The sequence below is a fragment of the Falco naumanni genome, chromosome 4 (genome assembly GCF_017639655.2).
Source record: "Falco naumanni isolate bFalNau1 chromosome 4, bFalNau1.pat, whole genome shotgun sequence".
Classification (NCBI taxonomy): domain Eukaryota; kingdom Metazoa; phylum Chordata; class Aves; order Falconiformes; family Falconidae; genus Falco; species Falco naumanni.
In genome coordinates, this window is record NC_054057.1 from 94,529,195 (window position 1) to 94,546,013 (window position 16,819).

General features: G+C 42.9%; 1 protein-coding gene across 1 annotated transcript in view; it reads right to left on the reverse strand.

Annotated features, from left to right (window-relative positions):
* Window positions 1-203: 203 nt before the first annotated feature.
* Window positions 204-16,819, reverse strand: part of LOC121086581 (D-threitol dehydrogenase-like) — a 30,393-nt gene continuing 13,777 nt past the window's right edge. Inside the window, exons 6-9 of the mRNA XM_040590489.1 lie at window positions 12,384-12,592; window positions 11,784-11,856; window positions 6,564-6,681; window positions 204-399 (exon numbers count right to left, since the gene is read on the reverse strand). Coding sequence (XP_040446423.1) covers window positions 204-399; window positions 6,564-6,681; window positions 11,784-11,856; window positions 12,384-12,592 — 596 coding nt within the window. The remainder of the gene's footprint in view (window positions 400-6,563; window positions 6,682-11,783; window positions 11,857-12,383; window positions 12,593-16,819) is intronic.

Here is a 16,819-nt window from a genome sequence, read left to right on the forward strand (position 1 = left end):
AATCCGAATGTATAGCTAATAACATGAAAATGTAGAAAATGAAAGATTTATATTTTTTTCTTTATACATATCTCCAAAGCTGTACTCAAATGAAGACGACAATCATTTCATATTAGCTGGCCCAGCCAAACCTGGGACTAAGCTAAACTCTTAATACACACTTTCCAATGTGACTTATGCCCCCTGAGGCTGGAAGACGCCCCTCACCATAGGCTCTGGCCACCCTCGATGACCAGATTATGGCCGGTCATGTAGTCTGAGGCTTCGGAGGCCAAATAGACGACGGCAGCCTGCAGGTCGGTGGCCTGAGCCAGCCTCCCGGCAGGGATGTCCACCAGCCAGCGCTGCACCAGCGGCTGCAGGTCCTTGGAGTGGATGAGTGGCGTGTCAACGATGCCCCTGCAATGAGCACACCACCAAGAGTTTAGGACTGGGCTTTCCCCAGAAGGAAAGGCAATGCTTATAGGTGTTTGAGATGTTAATTCAAAAGGAAAACTGGGGAATAGCACCAAGAAGATGAGCAAGTCAGAGCGGCTCTGCCTCTGCTGAAAGTCATGATGCAAACTTGGGTAGCGCTTCCTTCCCATTGCCTTTTGCTGCTGATGGGCAGGCTTAGAGGCTTTCTTTAAAGTGAGTTAACACATACTACCTTCTTTGCTAATACACTCCCTTACTTTTAGGCTACTCATAATCACCAGTTGGATGTTTTTTTTACAGAAAAAAAGCATGGCATTGGAACCTAAAGCACCTTGAAGCAGGTCTGTCACAGCCCTTGGGAACTGGCATCCTTCTACCAATTTCTCTTCTCATCACTTTGCAGCATAATGTCACACAGCGTGTTTGTGTGCAGCCCAGAACCTCAAAACAGCCGGACTTCCCATATAAGAAAAACGAAGGAAAACGAAAGCCAGTGCCCTTCTGGGCTCCAGACCCTTTCCACAGAGAGAAGGAGAGGCAAAGATAAGCACAGCATGCCCAGTGCAATTCCCCTTAAACCAATACCCCGACAAATCCCACCGCATTTGCCTGTCTGGCCTCTTTAACGTTAATGAGTGAGTACACCATTTATTAAAACTCTGCTAAGTTCATTTTCTGCAGGTGCCCTAAAAATGAGTGATGCTCCAGAAAGCACAATGCAGGGCGAACATTTGGCTGGCTTTTATGACTTTAACTGCGACTGATTTGTCATACTCCTCCTTAACAACATATTTGTATTTTGTGAAATGTATAATTTTTTCAGCCCCTGAACAAATATATTTACATAACTGTGTCTAACAAGAAATTACATTTAACTTCTCAGAAATGACAATAACTAAAACCTGAACTGCCAATTCCACTTCATTAGTGTGGTAGAAATGCATTCCAAATGTTAATAAAAATTCCAACATGCTGATAAATTAGCGCTTCTAAGGAGCATGTGACACCTTGGTTAACATATTCAACCTCAATTATATTTCTCTTCAGCACCCTGTTATCTGGAACCTTTGCTGGCAATCAGAGGTGCTGTTTTTCAGCGGCCAATTTTCTAGATAATGTAGCTTATCAACACTGTGGGTAAACTTGCCAATGAAATCAGGCTGCACTGAACCACACACACGCTAATTGCATCTCTTTTTTATGCATATTTACAGACTGTCACTTCAAAGAAATCAGTGGCCCATTGAGGCAGCCAGTTAGCTGGAAGAATTGCCTCTTGCAAATGAAAATTAGCAAACAAGCTAGTGATAAATATGAAATGAACAAAGTATAAAAATACCCGTTTTGTTCTGAAACTTCATTGGCATCCCAATTTATACTTCCAAGGAAATAATTTTGTGAGACACACTGGATTCTGGGTATGAGATTTACCTTTTGTTTTAAATGACGGCTGAAATCTGCTATTTACTCTGTTACAAAGTGGACCTAATTCAGACTTACCCCCAAACATTTCTGTTTTCACTAATCGGGCAGGATTTAAATATCGGCTTTATTTTAAATTGTAATAGTCAATAAACACCAGAGCAGTTCAGAAACACTGAGCGATGCAGCTCGCTTAACCTCTGGCAACGCGATAAAGTCAAATTCATTCCAGCATAGGACTGCAGACGGTTTACTTATTTCCCCCAAGCACAGCCCCCTGCTCTCCCCGCCTCGCTTTCCCAAACTCCTCAAAACCTGGATTTCTTCAGAGAGGATCGTGCTTTGAGCAGCAGACATGAAATACATTGGACTCCTTTCCCTTACGTGCCTCTCACTGTGCTTACAAAGCCATCAACATAATCATTCTGGCTTTATACTATCAGATACCAGAATAAGATCCATATGATTTTTATTTTTTTTTTAATTTACATATACGTCTTAACCCCAAGGGAATGCAGATCAGGCAATACGACACACAGCCCTCCAGCACAACAGATTTTGCTGAAAAGAGGACATTTTTCAATCTGTTCAGAAAAACGATTTTTGGTCTGATCACAGCAACCTGTAAATAACAGTGCCATGCTTCTCGCTGGACCTTGCTTTAGGTTCACTTCAAGAAGCAAAAATTTAGATGTGTAACCAAACTTCGTTACAAATTTTTGTTATATAAATGAGAAAAAATGTAGGGCAAAACTTAAAAGTTGCAAACACACATACTGATGGCACTATAAATATTAGGCATGTCATTGATACTACACATCTTCTGGGAAAGCTTTGGTGCCAAGTTGGGCAATTTAATGTTGTCGAACCCTTTTAGGCAGATTTTAGTTGGCTTCTAACCAGTTCCAGCAAAGACAACTGCCAATGCATTAATTCCCTACCTCATCTCATATGCAGTGCTGAGCCTATCAGTACTTTCTGTTGCATGTCAATGTAATATCAAACTGCTGGTACCTTAACGTTAGATACGAGCATCAATATTTCATTATTGATACACAGGACAATTTGAGACTCCAGGAAAAAAAAAAAAAACAAAACCACACCAAACCAAAACAACAAAACCCAAATGCCTAAAACATTTCCACTTCGAGAGATACTTTATGAAAAATATCACTTACCAGATACTTAACTGGAATTGTTACATGCGCTCAATCCCCAAATGAGAGCAAAAAAAGATTCCATCTGTGTGTAACTTGATTTCTTTCAGATGAGTTATTAATTTGAATGAGTTAAGTACACTCCACTTAATCAGGAAGTGTTTAATCACAAGATCCACTTAATTGGGACATCTCCCAAGGAATTAAGATTTAAGTCCAAAGATACTTACCAGCAACGACTGCTGCTTAATGGGGATAGTAATGCTGCTTAATTGGGATGCCTTCAGGTGACGCTGGGGTGCTCCTCCTGCCAGCTCTGCCTCTCCTTCCCCCGTGATGGGGTACACCCAAACATTGCAGTGATCCTGCCCTCCCTGTTTTCTGACTCCTCAAAGCCACCGGGCTAAAAGCCTGGCAGGGGACTGTGCGGCTGCCTCCGTATCATCCCAGGGGAGCAAGGCAGGCCTGCAAGGGGCAAAGCCTCTTTGCCCATCACAGCCCAAACCCAGGTCCCTGCAGCCCACAGTGGCTCATCTCCTGGGACTGCTGGGTTTCACTGGGTCTCCAACAAGGTGGCCTGGCTGCGGGTTGAGCTGAAGATCACCTTCCATTTGCCCATCCCAAAGGTCATCACATGATGACATGTTATGCCTTGTAAATCAAGCAGGGAGATACAATTATCTCAAAAAATGGACGTCAATTCGGTGTAATGGCTGCAAAAATGAAGCATTCCAATGCTGCATGTGCCAAAAAAGAGACACTCTCAGAAGTCCCCTGCTCCATCACACCCAACACACTTCACATGTGCGAGGGCCAGCAAAGGGACTAAAACACACCATGGGTGGCCAGGCATCGGCCAGCAGTCAGTGCTCTGTGAAGGTCCCTATTCACACCCAGGTCCCCTCTGAAGCCTGATCCCTGTATCCCTTTCAGGAAGATCCAGCACCCTCTTAATTTTGCACAGCAGCAGCTACAAGGCAACTGCCCTAGATGGTGGCAGAAGGGCTGAGCACAGCTTCCACACTACATGGGGACACTTGCTGCTGCATGGAGCAACAGGCTGAGTCAGCCAAAGCACCCAGGGAGTCTCAGCCACCTTCTCCCCAGCGGCACGAGGCTTGCCTGGCCAGCAAGAGAAGCCTGAATCTTGAATTTTACAAATGCAATAAATTGTCCTAAGGACTCTGCCATAGAATTTTATGCATTGATAACTTTTATGTATTGCTCTGCATAAGTTTTATGCATTCATGAATAAATTAAATTGAAAAAAAGTGAACAGATAGGAAAAGGGAAAAAAGGCCAAAAGGTTTGCATGGTGAAATAATGTTTAAGGTCAGACCGTGTGTTTGGAGTGCTTAGGGCTTCAAAGGTACACTGAGAGTGCCTTAAAGCATTAATGCGAGTGGGAGGTACTGAAGGACACGTGTATTTTACTTATCCAGAGATTATCTTGGGTATCATCACGTCCTATACCTACCTCTGTGCTCCTTACACTCCCCCAAATCCTCTCCTGTTATGAGATGACTACATGTTAGGTGGGACATCCACGCTCAGAAAGACTTGGGCAGTTGGGACTTTCAACCCTGCAGAGTACTGATGGCACTGACAGCTGCGCGCTCACACTAGGGCTGGTGCCCGGTGCTGGGTGCCAAGCTCGAGCGGGATGAAGATGCCCCTGTGCCTCAGCCAGTCATGTCAAGGGACACGACAATGAGATCAGGGGGTCCACAGTTGTGGGGATGGGTCCAAATCTGCACCAAAAGGCAGGGTCACATCTCATACAGGCAGAAGGGTAAACAGGAATATTTATTCACTTTCAAGCTTTTGCTTGTGGTGAGGAAGGAGCTGAGCTCTATGAATAGCTGTAGGCTCCTTCTCTGAAGGCTGACCAGAGCCCGCCGGGTGTTCCTGGCACGGAGGGCTCAGCCAAAGCCTTGAATTGCCGGCAGAAAAACTCTGCCCGGGTCCCCAGCTGCCTTGGGGGAACTGCTCTGTCCAGAACAGGGGACCTTAAAGACAGCCAAATATTTGTGCCTTTCTCTGTGCCCTTTCTGGCTATTCCTCCACAAAGCAGCCCCTCCCTTCCTGTTGCAGGGTTTTGAGCTCAGAACGAGAGTTTAGGACAGGTGGAGATGATCAAAATGCAACCCTCTTTTTGCCTTGAAAAGTAGAAAAAGAGAAGCGTGACTATTATTTCTCCATGCTCTGCCAACTGCCTCCAGAAACACAACTTCTTCAAATGAGTGTATGCTTCCAACTTACACAAAACAATGAGTTTTGATCATTTGGTGGGTATTTTTCAAATTTATGTAAGCCCCCTGGAAATGGGTAATTCCTCCTCTAAGAGCCTTCTGATCTGTGATAGCTGTGAATGTGGCACTGCTGTCCCACCTCTGCTGGTACAGATTATCCGTGTGTTTTCAGACACAATTCCTGCCAGGTCCTGCTGCGCTTCCCTAATTCCCTTCATCTCCCCTGGCTCCCGAAAGCCAGTGTAAATTCACCAGCTCTAGTTGTGGGGACACTGTTGCAGTGCTGCCAGCATGGCGTGGGGAAAATCCCATCACAAACTGAGATGCTGTTTAAAGAATCTGTGGATCACATAGAGTGACGGCTGGAGTCACTGGTATAATTAGTAATAAATAATCATAAGGAAGACAGCTAGCGCAAGCAAGTGGAGAGCAGACTGACAGTAAAAACAGAAGCACTTGCCATTGAGCTCTGTGATTTTCTTTTTTTACTCCACTTTGCAGATTAAAATATGTAATTTGTTTTTCCTAATTTGATGTACATTATATCTTCATTATTACAATTTAACTCCTGGGTTAAAATCCTGCCCTTCTTACTTACTCTGATTGACTTCAATGGTCTACAGAATTTGACCGCTTCCAATTAATGCTATCCACTTGGGTTTCTGCTTAGCACTATCATGCACTGTTAATTGTTTAATAAAATGACTGTGTTGGGTATGAGTGTGAGAAACGGGGCAAGAAAAAGCACATGTGGTAAGAAAACTTTTCTATGTGAATAAATACTATAAGACAAAACATACAGCTTTAAGCCTTTAAAAATAAGGAAAATATAATTTGTAACAAATACACATATATTTACAAAATTACACCTGACCTCCTGTGATTGTCAGAGCTGAACAGTATCTCGATAACAGCAGTACAATGTGGCTTTGAAAGTGCCTACATATTTGTCTCAAGTAAAAAGGGGAAAGAAGTATTGTCTATTAAGTGTCAGAAACCTTTTCTTTAACCGCAGAAGGCTTGGACAGATTAAGGAAATATTTCATCTGGAAAAGAAATGCTAAAAACTACCCTTCACATTATTGGAAAACCTATTATCAAATACTAAAACCTCTTCTTAAATCCCTGAGTATACACAGCAACAGAGCAGGCTTGGTTCTAAGTATTTAAACCTTTGTTAAGGAAAAGACAACATAAAAAGGGATGCAATCCACCTGCTAATTAGAAACTTTATTTGCTGAGATACTGTTCATTTGAGCTTTTTAGAACATTTCATTCTCTTTGTACTCTCAAAATGAGACTACATTTTACTTACGGGGAAATGCAGTTGACTCTTACTCCTCTGTCAATCCACTCGGTTCCTAATGTCTGTGTTAATTTTACAACCCCAGCTTTCGAGGCATTGTACGCCAACTGCTTCTGCGGGTGCGGGACTAGAAGGCATTCAGAAATAGAAAATTATTTATTCTCCATAAATTAAGATACCTTAGGTACTACACAGATAATTCCCTGCATTGAGATGAACTATTTGCCATTCTCCCTAACACTAGGCAGGGAGCAACAAGAATTTAGCCACCCACAACACAAAACTTTAAGTCTGTATTTTGCCATCTAGCATTTTTGCTGCAGCAGCTGGGCTACTGTGAAAAAACAGATTAAAAAAAAGAAAGAAAGAAATTGAAAAGGTCCCATACTTGGACAAAGCCAAAACTGATGTATACACAAATGCACATTCAAATATTATACATATATGTATGTTTATATACAAAATATGTTTATATACAAAATACTTATACACTGGAATACTAATAAAATATAATACAGCATAATGTCCCTGCTCGTGGTGGCGAGGGTGGAACAGGATGATCTTTAAGGTCGCTTCCAACCTGAACCATTCTATGATAATGATATGATATAATATGATATAAGTGCATAATAGATTTTATATGCCATATTATGTTATATATAGCTTCTTGGAACAAATTATTCTCCTTAATTTTTAAATTATACGCAGTCTGAAGCAAACACATCATATTATCTAATCAGTGTTTGTGTGGATGTGAGCACAGGTGCATCCCAAAAATTCAGAACACCCACCACTTTCAAAATCTGAAGCTTTTGAAAAATGTTTCAAAGATGTCACATGTCAGTCAGAGAAAGAAAATGATCAGCTTGCTAATTACAATGTTCAAGCTTGTTAGTGCTGTGTGCTGGAGCGGCTCTGCCCCTCCACCAGCTCTCACACTTGCAGTGTTCCCGGCTACTTAAAGACAAATTCCCAGTGGGTGTAAAATGCTTTAAACCCACAGGAGTCAACCCAAATCCGTCCAGCTGTTGGGATTTACACCCACAAAGTGTCTCCCCTCGGACTTTTCTGGCTGCCATCGTGACTTCATTAAACAAATGCAGTGCAAAGCACTGATCCATAATTAGCTCTGTATCAGCACGGAGCATCACTGAGGTGCTGACTCTCATGGAGGGAGAGTGGGGAAAAATCAGTGCTAAATATTGAAAATAAGTAAATAAATAAAAGTCACAAAAGCAAGCAATTGTAGCCTGTGGGGTTGGGTAACATGGAACCCTGGAAGAAAGTGAAGCGCTGCATTTGTGTAAGGCACAGCAGGCAAACCTCACAGCATTTTGATAAAAGCACATAAGCAGAACTGGTAGGTGACATTAATTTATTAACTTAAGCTGGTGGATCAGTTCTAGATCACTACCATCCACAGTATCCCAACACATCCACTATTGCATTTATGGACTAAAACTATTGGTTTGAGTATGTCAATTTAAAGGGGAAAAAGAAGTCAATAAATTGAGTTATCCGAACTCTGAAAGAGCTAAAAACCCCACTGCAAATTACTGAGCATGCGAATAAGGAACTTTGCCTTGAACATAGATGTTTGTGAACAGATTTAAAGGACACACATGATGGGAGCAGCAATTAGCGTTTCTTTTTTCCTGCATGTGCTGAAGGTTTGCTCAGAACTCAGAGGCCTTTTGCTTGCCATAAAGAGCATTTCACACCATGGACTCCCTCTGCCAGCATTTTTTCTGTACTCATTTTTTGTCCAATATGAAATAATTTGCATTTTGACCAGCAGAACTGCTTTGCCCTCTGCATGTGCCTGTTGCTCCCCAGACACAGCACACTGTGTGGGCTCTTGAAGAGATGTGGAACGTAATTTCTTGATTAATTGCCATGCATCAGTTCCAAGTTACATACAACTTCGGTAGTTAACCTTGTAACCTCCAAAAAGCAGCTCTTTGCTGAAGTTTCCAAACATGTCTGTTTGTGATAAATCATTCGGGTTTGTTAAGAGGATAAGAGTTTTGGCACTGGCTCTGCACCTTCAGCGCACGTGGGTGAGAACAGCAAGTTGCTGCAAGCTATCAGAATCAGCTTTCTGGTTTGGGGTGGATGCTGAGACAGGGTTTTCCAAAGTCCTTCTGTGTAAATGCTTTTGTCTTTATAAGAACATCTAAGGAAGGTAATTCAGCAGATGAAATTTCCCCCTCCGAGACATTTGGCCCTGCTCAGTCGGAAGAGCTCAAGAAGAAGCTGATGGATGCTGCGAGGCTCTGGTGCTGGGTGGGCTTTCTGCAGCTGAGCACCCTGCACCGCCTCCTCTTCCCTTACCTACAGTGGTCTCTTATAGACAGCAGAGTATATCTGCAACCCTCCAAACTCATACAAAATGTGGCTAGAGCTTGTGAATAAAGCTATGCCTCCAGCAGTGCCACCACAAAAATATGAATTTATAAGGTTTCTGGGAAGCGAGGGCACTCACTTCTGTTTCAGACAGAGAAGATGGGAGAAAAGCAAATAAAAATGCAGCCTACATCAGCTGCATTACATTTTAAACACCTGTATCCTGGCTTCGGCTGGGATGGAGTTAATTTTCTTCCTAGTAGCTGGTGGAGTGCTGTGTTTTGGATTTAAGATGAGAATAATGTTGATAACGCACGGATGTTTTAGTTGTTGCTGAGCAGAGCTTACACTAAGTCAAGAGCTTTTCAGCTTCTACCTCCCTGCCCGCGAGGAGGCTGGGGGGCACAAAGAGCTGGGAGGGGACACTGGAGGGACAGCTGGCCCCAACTGGCCACAGGGACATCCCATCCGTACGGTGCTGTGCCAAACAATAAAACTGGGGGGACTTGGCAGGGGGGTGGCAGCCACTGCTTGGGGACTGGCTGGGCATCAGTCAGCGGGTGAGTGATTGCATGTGCATCACTTACTTTGTATATTTTTCTACCATCGTTATTTTTTTTTCTTTTTCTGTTCTATTGAACTGTCCTTATCTCATGAGTTTTACCTTTTCTCTGATCTCTCCCCCATCCCACCGGGGCAAGGAAGGGAATGGCTTTGTGGTGTTGAGCTGCCTGCCGGGTTAAACCACAACAACCTGACACACAGTTTTTGCAACCTTGTTCGGTGCATAAGGGTTCTAGCCCGACCTTGAAGCAGCCACGTAATGACAATGAGAGGTGCATACAGAGAAGACCAGACCACTCACCACTAAAGATATTCACTGCAAAATTTACAGACCTGAGTTACACCTGTGCAAATTGCAGAGCCGCAGCAGCCTCGTCTCCGCTGCTGAAGCATACGTCTGGAATAATTCCAGTCAAATACCAGAATCAAAATGCACATATGCAAAATGTATGCAGCTTATCTTCAATTAATTAAAACTGATTCTGAGCAGTGTATCTGAAAAAATCACAAACAAAAACCTCCCTATCCTGCTAAGTGTCTCCTCATTTTCCTGTATCTCTGAGAAAGGACTCAACCTACAACAACAACAAAAAAAAATTATCCCCTAACTATTTCTAGAAACATTTCATACTATGCCAGTTGGCCAACATACTTAAATAACCAACCAACCAACATATTTATTTAACATTCAGCAGATGGACATGATATGAACATCGTGGTTTTTAGTCGTAGTTTTATAACTACTAGATATTTTCAATGCCAAAATTCAAACAGGTTCAGAAGGTAAACACATCTCTGCATCTCTTAACTTCTGGCCTAGCATGCATTAACTTTCAATGACATTTAAACACATCTTGCGATGACCCTTCCAGGCTGCTCTCAGGGTTGCTTTCCAATGCTCATCCCTGCTCCAGAACCGACACTAACCTGATCCCCACGTGGGTCGCAGTGGACGTGGCATGCCAGCCAAGGAGGTGCAGCCCCAGCTGGGGCTGGCTGGATGCTGCGGTGGCACAGCATCACCTCCCTGCTCAGCAGAGCTGTGCCAGGGCCCGAGGGAGAAGCCGGGAAGCGCCTCTCCATCAGCAGTGGAGAGCACTTCTGGGCCGCATGAGCCAGGCTGGGAGTGATGTGCCAAACCAGCAGCCCCCGAGCTGGTGCTGATTTCCAGAGCTTCATAACTTTCTTTAGGGCAGAACGCCTCCCAGAAAATTTTGCCTTGTGACAGTGATGTGGGTGGTGACAGCCCAAGCCCAGACCAGAGCCCCCACCGTGCAGAGCAGAGCATGGAAGTCACGGGCATTTGAAATTTAAAGCTCTACATTCTTTTCAAAACTATTTTTCTTTGGGAGATTTTGTAACTCTACAAAGCTGGGGTGGAGGGATGGTGCCTGTGTTTCAGCATAAGTAAAACAGCTGGTAAAGACACTTGAAAAAAAGATTAACAACAACATTATAAATGCATTTTCGAAGAAACATTTAAAGTTACTGTGCAATAAACTGAGCAGAATGTCACAGAATGTCAAACTGGGCACAGTAAAAATAAATGTTATTCCCAAGGAAAATAAAAAGACTGCATATTTATGTAACATTCAGCAGATGGACATGATATTAATACAGGGGTTTTCAGTTGTACTTTTATAGCTACTAGATTTTCTTGCCTAACTTGGCAACCCAAGGCACCATTTGATTTTTGGATTTAGACAATACTGCAACAGATGTCCAGACCAATAAAATAAATTCCTAAAGGGCTATGCTTAATTTGTGTAATTGATCAATTTTTGTTACATGGGCTTCAGTTCACCAGCATGTAACTGCCTTCCAGATTAGCTCAGCAGTAGGGATTTCATTCCATATGTTACGATGGTTTATTGGCGCTTTTGACGACACTGCTGATTCAGCAGCATTGGTGGAGACACCTGTTGGCAACAATAATGAAATAAAACCCGTGGATATGGGGCAAAAACTGGTGCAAAAGCTTTCGGGTGGCTTGTAAACATCAGAGGGGCCGAGCTTCCCACACTCAGCCGTGCTCGCCTGGAATTACTGGGGAGCGCCCTGCACCTCTTCCATGCCATCACGCCATGGGAGCCAGAGGAGGTGGCTCCGCCTCTTCTATAAAAAGTAATAAGTGCTCTAAAACATAGAGGACAGATAAATGTTGAAAAATGATATCAATAAAAATTTTGTAGTACATTTCCTCTAATACAAAATGTCAGTGATTTACTCCTTCCCAATACAGGTTTAATTGATTCAAATAGCATCGGTAGTAATTAAAATATGGATTCTGAAGCACAACTGTTAGCTCTCATCACTCACCTATTAAACTTGCCATAGATGCTGTGTTAATTATCTTCCCATATCCTTGATTCAGCATAATGCGGCCTGCAGCCTGTGACAGAAATTAAAGGAAAGACCAGTGACCCTTTTTGTGATTGTGCTAATAATGACATGATAATAAATTAGTCTTCACTTTTCAGAAGAGTTTATGTGCTAACACATTTTTTTTTTAAGCACTTGATATTAAAACTCGGTATAAAAATGGCTGATGCAGGAAAAAATCCCATTGCCATTTCAGACCCTCTTCACTGTTGGCAATATTTTTTCAAAATAACCACTACTGTTGGGAATGGCCCCCAAAGTTTTCTGGTTTTCAGGATGTGTCAAATAACCACCCTCCAAAATATCTGGCCATTCTTAAATGCCTGGGCTTGGACAGCCAGTTAGTACCAGCTGCTTTTGAAAATATTGATAAAAATCTGTAATTGATATGAAGCAAATCTCTCCCTAACTCCACCAAAAGTAGGACCAATTTTATTGTGATAATTAGTGATAAAGTGTCATTAAATCTCAGTAAATAAATGCTTTGAAAATTATTATCCATTTGTGAAACAATCCAGCACAGCAGTTCACACTTACTTGGCAGCACAAAAATAATCCTCGCAAATTAACGTTAAAAGTTTTGTCCCATTCTTCTAGCGAAGTATCTTCGCTTGCAGAGTTCATGTTGATCCCCGCGTTGTTGCACGCGATGTGAACCGTGCCCCAGCGAGCCACGATCGTGTCCACCACCTTTTGCACATCTTCGGGCTTGCTTACATCTGCTGCCAGGGCAATGCTTTTGATCCCTGTGTTAAAGGAAGAGTGAGGAAATTGGTACAGGAATTCACAGAGAAATTTAAAAAAATATATTCTATAATTATTTATAATCATATATATATATATATATATAAAATGTATATGCCACCTTAATTCATTGCTCCACAAATTGTAGCAACAGGTCTGTTGTTGTAATACTGTTCTGATAAAGTTGCTAACCGGTGCAAGGTTTGCTTTTCGGAGGCAAACAGAAAAAGCGAGGGATGTGAGTGGAGTCTCCACTGCGCCAGGAGGAAGCTTTGAACACTGCACCATCTTCTGTCCGAACCCTCAACTGCATCCTCCCGGCTGCCAGGTCCACGGAGCATCACTCCCGGCTGCATGGCGACAGCCCAGCAATAGGATGAGGCAAAGGACTCTCTCATTTGCTCAAATGTACATCTTTTTATTTCTTTATTATTTTCTTTAATGCCAGTTCCCCCCAAGATGCAGCAGAAACCAAATCAATTTATCCAAAAAAGTGCTCTCTGGGTGAACTACAGCATCCAGACAGCCAGGAGCCTCAGGCAAAACCAACCCACTTCCAGGTGGGAGCCAACTGGCAATACCTTCAGGTTCACGGGTATGGTAGTCACGGTACGCGGCCCGATTAATTGCAAGTCACACTACCAGAATAACCATTCAGAAGTTAAGAGATTTACTGGATTTGAAACATGCGAAAGTTGTGCTTTTTTTCCTAGAAAAACCCAGGCATTGACTTTTGCACCAGTGCTGATCTGTAATGAGCTTCATTTAATTCACTATCAAAATCAGCTTTAAATACCCTTATTATTAAACAAAATAAGCAACCTACTGAGGCATTTGATGCCAATGGGTTTATACCTGTCCTGAAAGTCAAACAAGGCCACACCAGTAAGGGCTGTGGTGAAATGGGTCCTAGCTCCTGAGGAGGGAGGCAGCCACTGGGGCTGGAGCAGAGAGGAGCTGTCTGCAAGCAAAGACTGCGCAGGTAGGAAGCTACAGCTATCCAAGCAAGATTTTAGATCATTCTAATAAAAAAAATAAAAGAAGCCTTAAACCTAGCTAGGAGAATAGAAGACGACTCCCTAAATGAAGCTTTGAGTTGGAAGTTTCCATGAAAGCCAGGCAAAGCAACAGTTGCCCGGCAATGTTTGAAGAAAATGACTGGAAAGAGGCTTTTGGATGGGAAAAGCTCCTCTTATCTCCCGCGCCTCCAGGAGCCTGCCAGAGCACACATCCTGAGGAGACGCTGGCCTGGGGTGCTGCCCACACCGGGCCATGGGAGCCAACGTCCCCACTGGCCTTCAGCGGTGCCACGGTCCCCCTGCCTTCCACGGCGAAGGAAAGGGCAGACCCATAACACAGCCACCAACAAAAACAAATGCACATTCTGCCATGAAAGAAGACCTCTTATTTTATTGCAGGTTTTATGCTAAATAAGCTGAAAGAATAAAAATAGCCAGACAGCCCCCGTTGCTCCTCCTAATTGTTATCAAGACACATAACGTACAGGGAGCTACTGCAATCTTACTTATTCAATTTACAGACAAAACGGGTGCAAGTGTGGTACTAATGGTAACAGCAGAATGAGGCTCTTCACCTGCCCTCCAACTCTCACCCCATGTATGGCTTCATCTTATAAGACAGTTCATGAAAACAAGACAAAACATGCCACGTGTGAGTGTCTAGTGAAGAAGCGGTGAAGGCACACTCACTTCAAACTACAGTCCCACACTTGACCTTAATCAATTCAGACGATATACCTGCACTCCAAGAGAGGGAAAAAGCCCTCTTTCTGTCTCTTTGCTGTCCCCCCAAACCATCTGTTACAAATAAGAAATAAAATAGAGTATGGAAAAATAGCTTACAATCTGTAGTCCCAATCAGAGGTAAGAAACCCAGCACACAAGCACGCTGCTGCACGCATGACAGTACCAGTGCATCTCTACAGTCATCAGTTCAGTGTTGTGATGCTCTTGGAGGCAGTTTTGTGATGAGAGGGGCAGGAGAGGAGCCCAGCAGCTCCGTGATGGAGAGGCATCAACATGCCGAATCTGCCTGAGGTGCCCTTCTGCAGGGGACATGTACACAGCCCCGCTGCCACGGGCTTCATCTCTGGTCCCTCCGTATAAATGAGAGTAATACATTGCATATAGACAAGAAGATCAGCAGTGACATTGTGCAGAAGGCATTTGCATAGTTTACAGTGAAAATGCACATTTTAAAAATCCCATCAGACTGATTCTTCCCTTAAGGTACAGGCAGTGATTCCCCCCGAAGACAGAGGGGTATGTAGTAGAAGGTAACCCTCAGGATTTTTTGGTTATGTTTCATTGGTTTTGGTTCTTCTGTCAGGATCCATTAGCAACTCTTGAAAAAGGTATTCACACAGGATCTAAAAACAAAGACCCCTGTAGCCAAGGGACATACACCCGAGCTGCCTCACAAAGCTAAAACTGAGATCACAGAGGTTCTGATGTTTAAAACTCATCATGAAATGATAGCACCATCCCAAAAGGCAGTAAAGGGCTTCTTGCTATAAGCAGCAAAGAGGCTTTAAGAAAGCTGAGCAAAAGGTTTTGAAAAAGTATCAGTATTGGGAATGACTTGGGGCACTGTGCTTCCAACTTTGAGTTAGAGATCCACAACCAAAGGGGGTGTGGGGGGGATATCACAGTTCCTTTGTGCTTATTATAGCAGGAAAAATATGTCTTAATATTACTATTGCTTCAATTTACGCTTGTGAATATTTTGAGAGTAAAGCTAGCTGAACCTTTTTGTCAAAATTTATTTCCAACAGAGTACGTTACTTCTTTGAAGCAAAAATGTTTCATGGAGACATATTGATTTCAACAAAAGTTTTCAAGGGAAAGCTTCTGAGGTCCAGGCTAGACTCTTTAGTTACCTCTGGAGAGAAAGAGATTGAAAACCTGACCTTTTCAGATCCTTTCCAAAAACGGGCATTTGGATATAATTCCCTTTCACAAAGGCATTACAAAGTTTGGGTTTTGTTCCAACAAGGAATGACAATAAATTTGAAACCTCAAAAACCGTCATGAGATGGAATAGATGTGCCCTGAGCAGCTGCACTGGTCAAGTTGATAGAGAATATTTGACCTCAAAGGATAAAGATGTGTAAAGACTGAGAAGCAAGGTTTTCTTTACTTTAGACTGTGATAATATTTGCTATGCCTCATGACCCCTCCAACTGCATTTTGTAATGCACACACCCCCACCCATCTCCTCCAGGCTTGCAGCCCACTGGTGAAGGAGCAGAGATGTAGGGCAGCCGCTGAAGGATGGATGATCAAACTCAAATAGGCTGTTGGCATCCCAGGTCTCATGGCTCTATCAAGTAGCCCATTTCTATCCAAATAGCTCTACTTGATATGCAGGATCTCACTGTGAAAAAATGTCCAAAAGGCAAGTTAACTTGTAGGGCACAGCTACTTCGTGCCAAGACCATATGGCTTCAGTGCATAAGAAAATGAAAAGCTTCAGGGAAGGAGGGACTGGATGACTGAAGAATTTGTAATAGGAGCTGGACACTTGCAATTCTAGGTCATTATTTGGGATCAGACCAGCAATCAAAGCTTTAACCATTACGCTGATACTCAAAGTAAAGTGTCTCCTGCTTGTTAGAGCTGCAATCCTACAAACTGAGACTTTTTGTTTAAGAAATTCACTGAGGAGGCTCAGGATGATATCGAAACCAGAACTGAACCATTCCTCGTCCCTTCCTCAGGAAGCTGATTGAGGCTGGGTGATAGAAATACATCTGCAGGGGCTGGTTTTGTTGGAGAATACAGTTTCCTATGGCCCAATCCCTTTCTGAAGTCAGAGTGGAAACACACCAGTGACTTTATCCAAACGGGAATGTGAACATTTCCTGGCTAAAGCTCTGTCTTTAGAGGCAATGAAGTACGGAACTTTGAAGAAGGCTCAGTTGTAATCTCACAAAAGGAATTATAAAATGAGCGACACTTCCTTTCTTTTGTCATTAAAATTATATTTCCAGTTTTCTTTTTCCCCTTTACAATTGCAGTTTAGCCTGACTCTAGGGGGAAATTCCATTTTATGTTACATTTTCTGTTTTTACTGCCAAAATAGAAGTGGCTGGTAGAGGATTTTACCTCTTATTTGGGATTTTACTTATTATGTCTATTAGTATTGTCTTCCTATTTCTGACCTTGCATCCATGTTTGAAAGAACTAGAGCTGAGGGTTTCAGAAGTG